Source organism: Schistocerca piceifrons, chromosome 1 (assembly GCF_021461385.2).
Source record: "Schistocerca piceifrons isolate TAMUIC-IGC-003096 chromosome 1, iqSchPice1.1, whole genome shotgun sequence".
Lineage (NCBI taxonomy): Eukaryota > Metazoa > Arthropoda > Insecta > Orthoptera > Acrididae > Schistocerca > Schistocerca piceifrons.
The window spans coordinates 1,096,262,445-1,096,268,699 of NC_060138.1; the positions used below are offsets into that span (position 1 = coordinate 1,096,262,445).

The 6,255-nt window shown below is 38.4% G+C and overlaps 1 protein-coding gene across 2 annotated transcripts in view; it reads left to right on the plus strand.

Annotated features, from left to right (window-relative positions):
• The window catches only part of LOC124798390 (caspase-7-like), a 218,376-nt gene extending 212,332 nt beyond the window's left edge, over positions 1-6,044 (plus strand). For both annotated transcript variants that reach the window (XM_047261769.1, XM_047261780.1), the window contains one exon: positions 4,493-6,044. In XM_047261769.1, the coding sequence (XP_047117725.1) occupies positions 4,493-4,722 (230 nt within the window). In that variant the 3' untranslated portion in view covers positions 4,723-6,044. The remainder of the gene's footprint in view (positions 1-4,492) is intronic.
• The last annotated feature ends 211 nt before the right edge of the window (positions 6,045-6,255 follow it).

Genomic DNA, 6,255 nt, shown 5'->3' on the forward strand with positions numbered 1-6,255 from the left:
AAAATAAATGTCTATATTCATGATTCTATCCAGATACAGCAATGAAACTTGTATCCCTGAAAAGCCAACGAGTAGGTCTTTACACTAATATGCAACCTTGCAGGTTTCTAAGAATTTTCATATTCAAGGTAACTGCCCTTGACTTTTGACCTTTAATATTTCAGAAGACCCCACCTTCAACTTTTTTAAGAAGAATGTTCTATTACTGCAATATACTACTTTAAACATGGTAAATTTGAAAATCGCACATCAAAACATCTTGCCAAAAAATTTATTTTGTCGACAATTGTACTCTATCAAAATGCAGGAGGTAGCACATAAAAATTAAACACAAATTATTAAAAAATACAGTTCATAAGTAAATTCATATAAAAAGAAGGTTTATATTAATTTAGTGGTATTATGACTGATTTATATTGTAGAGCTCTTCAGTGAAAAGGCAATGAAAGTGGTTACATCTTGTTTTTACGAATCTCCAATTAAATCTTTAATGTTCACCGGATTGATGCAGGGAAAGATTATGTTCTTCTAGTAGTCTTCTAAGAAAGTCACATCTTCTGATAACACAAGTTTTTGGTGTGGCAGGAAATTCAAATGATGGAGATGGTCCATGTGGATGCAAGAACCTGGCCTATACTTCATCCGTTTCTTCATAAATTTGTGAGAAGTATGCAAGCATACATATAGGCTGTCTGTTAACAGCATTTATTTCCAAAGAGCAGTCACTGATTCCTCTCTGCTCTCTATAAAAGTAGAATATGTGTGTTTTTACTATACCTTTGTCAGTAGTTGTCACGCAGTGAAGCTTATGGGTACACGGAATCATACTTGTATCCCTGAAACGTTTTTTTTCCAGCTTGGAAATGTCGTGATGGTAAACTGATATGTAGCCAAAGACACATGAAGGAATGTTTTCTTTGCGACAGTGGAACAACTATTGTGGTTTCAAAATTTGGTTTTCAAATGGTTCAAATGGCTCTGAGCACTATGTGACTTAACTTCTGAGGTCATCAGTCGCCTAGAACTTAGAACTAATTAAACCTAACTAACCTAATGACATCACACACATCCATGCCCGAGGCAGGATTCGAACCTGCGACTGTAGTGGTCGCTCGGTTCCAGATTGCAGCGCCTAGAACCGCACGGCCACTCCGGCCGGCATTTGGTTTTCACCATATCTCTTCAAGCTGGAAAGTGTGGTTAATCTTTTCACAGCCCCTGCGTCCGCAGCTCAAGGTCCTTTCCCATGTGCTGTTGCAAAAAATGCCATTCAAAATCTTCTTGATGGTGCGAGAGATTCATGGTATTCTTTCTGTTTTTGAGCATGACAGCATTTACATCTGGAAAGTGGTAAACATGCTTTGAGGTTGGAAAGTGACATTTTGAAAAATGGATGAAATTTTACTGGAAAGAATATTAAACGCGCAAACAAAGTTGGCACTCAGCGCGCTGGCTGATGGGAGTGGCTGTAAATGGGAAATGCCTTTGCTTTCGCTCCCATCAGCTGCTGCGCCGAGTGTCAACTTTGTTTGGGCGTACAACACACAGATACTGTATCATCCTGAACTCAATCATATATTTGCACATACAGGGTGGCAATTATTGAACTATATGGAAAAACACAGAAGTTAGTTAAAAACTACGCTGTGCACACATTTCCTTAAACATGTACACATCCATATAGATATTCGGATTTAGGTGATGACATGGTCGATATGACTGCCATCAATGGGGATGATGATGCGCAGATGAATAGCGAATTTTTCCATGGCTCGCTGAAAAATGCGGATTCTCAGTCCCCCAAACGCGCCAATTTTGCTTATTGATGAACCCATCCGAATAAAAGTGGGCTTCATCTTTAAACCCAATGGTATTCTCATCTTAGACCTGTTCATCAATTCTGTAGACGATAGTGTTGGAGAAACCTAACCGCTGTTCCATAGTGCTGGGACCTAATGGCTGATGGGTTTGAATTTTATATGGGTAGAGATGCAGGTCTACAACAATAATTTGTCGCAGTGTCTCCCTGTTGATTACCATCTGTTGTTGAAATTGTTTGATCGATTTCCTGGGGCTGGTCTGAAACACAGCGCGTGTCTTATCGATGTTTTCAGGCGATTTAATGGTTTTTGGATGTAAAATTGCCGATACTGCCATCACAAACACTACCCGTTCTCTCATTGTGAATTAAAGTCTTGATTGTTAGCTCACTTGGCGAGTTATCTTCAGCTTGTACACGCTCACAAACTTCCTTTGAGCAGCAATTTGGCTGTTATTGCTCACATAGTAGGCCTTTGCATGCGCTATACGCTGAGCCAAGCTGTACCGTGACATTTTCACAAGCAAATGGCTGACAACAACAAAGCGCGTGTGCATGCGCTTGCTAATTCCTTACATGCCCCACGGCCAACCATGCAATTTGAACGTCCTAACCCAAAATGTTCAAAAGTTATAACGATTTTATTCCATATAGTTCAGTAATTATCACCCTGTATGATACATGGAGTATTTAATTAGTGTCTATTGTAACCTATAAATGGGTGAATTGTAACCTGTGAACTGTTCCAGTGAAATCCCTGCACTTCATCCTTAGTGGTGACAGAGTAATTCTCTGCAAAATCACAATCAACAAGATATTCATTTACTTTGAGTTGTTCTTTAGTGATTTTAAAGATCTGTCACTGATGCTGGATGATACATAAGTGTAGCAGGAGTTGTTGTAAACATGATGCAAACGCCTCATTGAAATGATCTCTTGATTTTGTTATATCTCTAGAACTACCCTATCTGTGGTTGACCAACACGTGTATGTAATTTCATCAATGCAATTTGTATCAAAAAATTCAAACAGGTAAGCAGTCCATTTAGCCAAACTTGTACAATAGGGATATGCACCTAAGAAACATACTGGAAGTGCAGGATTGTGTGTAACAAATGCCACACAGTGCTTACATGATGGTAATGTGCCTTCTTCACACTTTATTAGTTTTTGCAGTTTACACCCCCCAACCTTTAACATAGCGTAGTGTGACACACGAACTAACGGCATCGAGCCCACTATCATTGGCATGAACACAGTGCTTTGGCCACAATTCACAAAATTTTGAGAATCCAACCTGGGTATATAGCTTTGTAATATGCATATAATCCTTGAGAGCAGATTTAGGGCAAAAGTTTTTTATTGCATAATTTATTAGATTGATTCTTTTAGAATAACATGCAGAGTTTCATAATCGAATTCTGATTAGAAATATCTTCTGTAAAAGTATGTTTCGGCGTCTGTGCATGCCATGCCTTTTCTTTTTATGCTGTGATCCACAACTTCTGTACTCTAGAATTTTTTTGTACATTAATTTTTTGTTTACACAACTGAAACGAACTGCAGATGAGTAGAAGGCTGTGAGAAAATTATCTTTGCTTGTTTCTTTGTTTACAACATGCTTTTTTTGAATAGTACATGCTACAAACTTATTTCAGTTTTTAGTTTTGCATATAACAATCTGGTTTGCTCGAAATGGGACATAAAAGTAAGGGACTTTCGAATTTCACTTGTAGAAGCTACAGGATATTTAAATAACAGTGTTACAGATGCTGCTCCTAAGCGTGAAGAACAATTTTTGGCAAAATCACCGAGTTCATCGAATAAGAAAATTTGTGAAGGAATTTATGACGCTGTGTACAGTGCCAACGACGAATTTTCCAGTGGATTTAGGTTAATTGACTTAGAAATACTTGTCTATATGATTAATGTTTCACGTGCATGTAGTAATTGTGAAAGAGTTGTCATTGTAAGTAATAAATATATTTTGTGTAAAGTTTGTAAATATGAAGTTTAGTTTGAGAGTTCTTCTCTCCGTGTATGAGACAAATACAAGATTTTGTTACGCCTTGAGATGCTTAGGTGTAGGCAGAGAAGGCAAAAATTTGTTTTGTGGCTTCATGAGCTTGCCTGCACCAGTTACTAGATTCAGTGATTCCAAAAGAACACTCCTCAGTGCTCTTGAAGTTGAGTGCAAGGAGGACAAGAAAGCAGCTGTTGAGGAATCTGTAGATATCAACAATGAAGGGGAAGAAGAACACTGTGTAGTGAAGACAGATCTATGCGTCTCTTGTGACGAAGTGGGGCCGTACATGACTTCATGGTGTGGATACAGGGAAAATCTTAGATTTGAAGTAATGGGCAAATATTGTTCTCAGTGTGACGCAAGAAAGAACAGTGGTGGCAGTGAAGAAGTGGCAGCATCAACACAAGAAAGGATATGAATTACTTAGAACTTCTGCAACCGTCTTTACCATTCCTTGTACGTTCTTCTGTATATATTACAATTTTTCATTTATTTGAAACTTGTTCAATATTTACAAACGTTTGTTGGATCATCTTTGAAACCTCTGTTATGCGTAATTTTTTGAGTAAGAGTGTCCATTGTGCACAGTATCTTTCTTATTACATAAGTATCTGTCACCTTACTGCGAATCCTTTGAAATGTTGCAGGTTCACAGTCATTCCGCAACCTACAAAATGGTGCATGGTACGTGCAGACCCTGTGCGCCCAACTGGAGGCCCACGGCAGAACTAAGGACTTAGTGTCGCTGCTCGCAGACGTGAACCGCATCGTGAGCGAACAGTTTCGTTCGCACATCCCTCATAATCCAGAGTTACATAACAAGATTCAGGAACCCTGCTTCACTTCTTCCTTGAAACGGCGATTGTATTTCCGGTAGAGTTATCATCCTGGAGAGCCAAAGTTCCCAACCAGCCAGAGTTCCCAATCAGCCACTACTTGCCATTCCAGGCTCGTTACTGCATTCATTGGAATCAAGACCAATGCATTCACTGTACCAGAAAATTAGTCAACCAGATTCAACGTAGCCTACAAACAATCTTCTTCCTCTCTTCTTTTGGCCAATAGCATGATTTTTGGCAGATCATTATTTCTATTCTATTGGCACTGATCTTTCAGGAGCTTAACACTACAGTTTTGTTTCATTAACCTTTACAGCCATTATTATTAGGATATATTTGCACTATTGAAAGTATGAGACTAAAGGTAATACAACATAATATGTATCGAAGTATGGCTGCACGTTTACAATATACAGATAAATACATTGAATAGTAAATTAACTAGAGATATCAAATGAAAAATATGGCAACTTGGGGCGTCAAAAGGAACATTCAATTTTTTCCTACAAGAATCTCATGTCAGAGAAATTGACATCCACGATTTTAATTTTCATTGCTAGTAGCTGGCCGCGTTTCTGATTTGGCACTGTGCCCCACTTTTTCATCTCAAATTTTCCATATCATAAATGGACAATCATTGCATCTTATTAAATCTTTCCTCATCTCACTGTAAATAATGATATTTAATTTTATGTTCAAAATGACTGCTTACTTTATGAAGAACTATAAACCCTTTTCTGGGTTTGTAAGTGAACAGACTGATTTACTGAATACTAGAGTTAGGTTCCGAAGGAGTGACTTTCTAAACCACATACGACCATCCACGTTTGTGTTTCCTAAGATTTCACTAAACAGTTTAAGACGAATTCCGATATGGTTCTCCTAAAAACATCAGAGCTCATTTCGCTGCTCTTCCTTACCCAGTCCGCAGATGTGCTCCGTCTCTGATGAAAACTTTGTCATTGACACATTACGTCCTAAAGCTTCTTCCATTCTCCCCAACATACATTGCATCGAAATGTTTTAATGAGGTGTTGTAGAGACAGATTTTCTCATTTTCTACATTTATTTTAGGATAAAATCATCATAATTCGATAAAGGTGCTCTAGATACACAGATGATAAAAAAAACACATAAAATATAAACTCAAATACTTGTCCTTATCTATGAGGCACGTTCAATAAGTAGTAAAATAAATTGCTTTAAGCAGGCTGGTTTTATTGAGGATTGCAATACTTTTACATATACATCCATTATCCACAAGGAACTTGACGGTGTGTGGCGGAGTACCTCTATCAGTTCTCCCTTCTATTACAGGCTTGTACTGTTCGTGGAAAGAAAGATTGTCGGTATGCCTCTGTGTGGGCTCTAATCTCTCAGATTTTATCCTCGTGGTCTCTTCGCGAGATATATGTAGGAGGGAGCAATATACTGCTTGACTCCTTTGTGAAGGTATGTTCTCGAAACTTCAACGAAAGCCCGTACCGAGCTACTGAAGCACAGTCTTCCACTGGAGTTATCCGCTGTTACAAAATGTTCCTGTAACGAAGCACGCTGCCCTCTGTTGGATC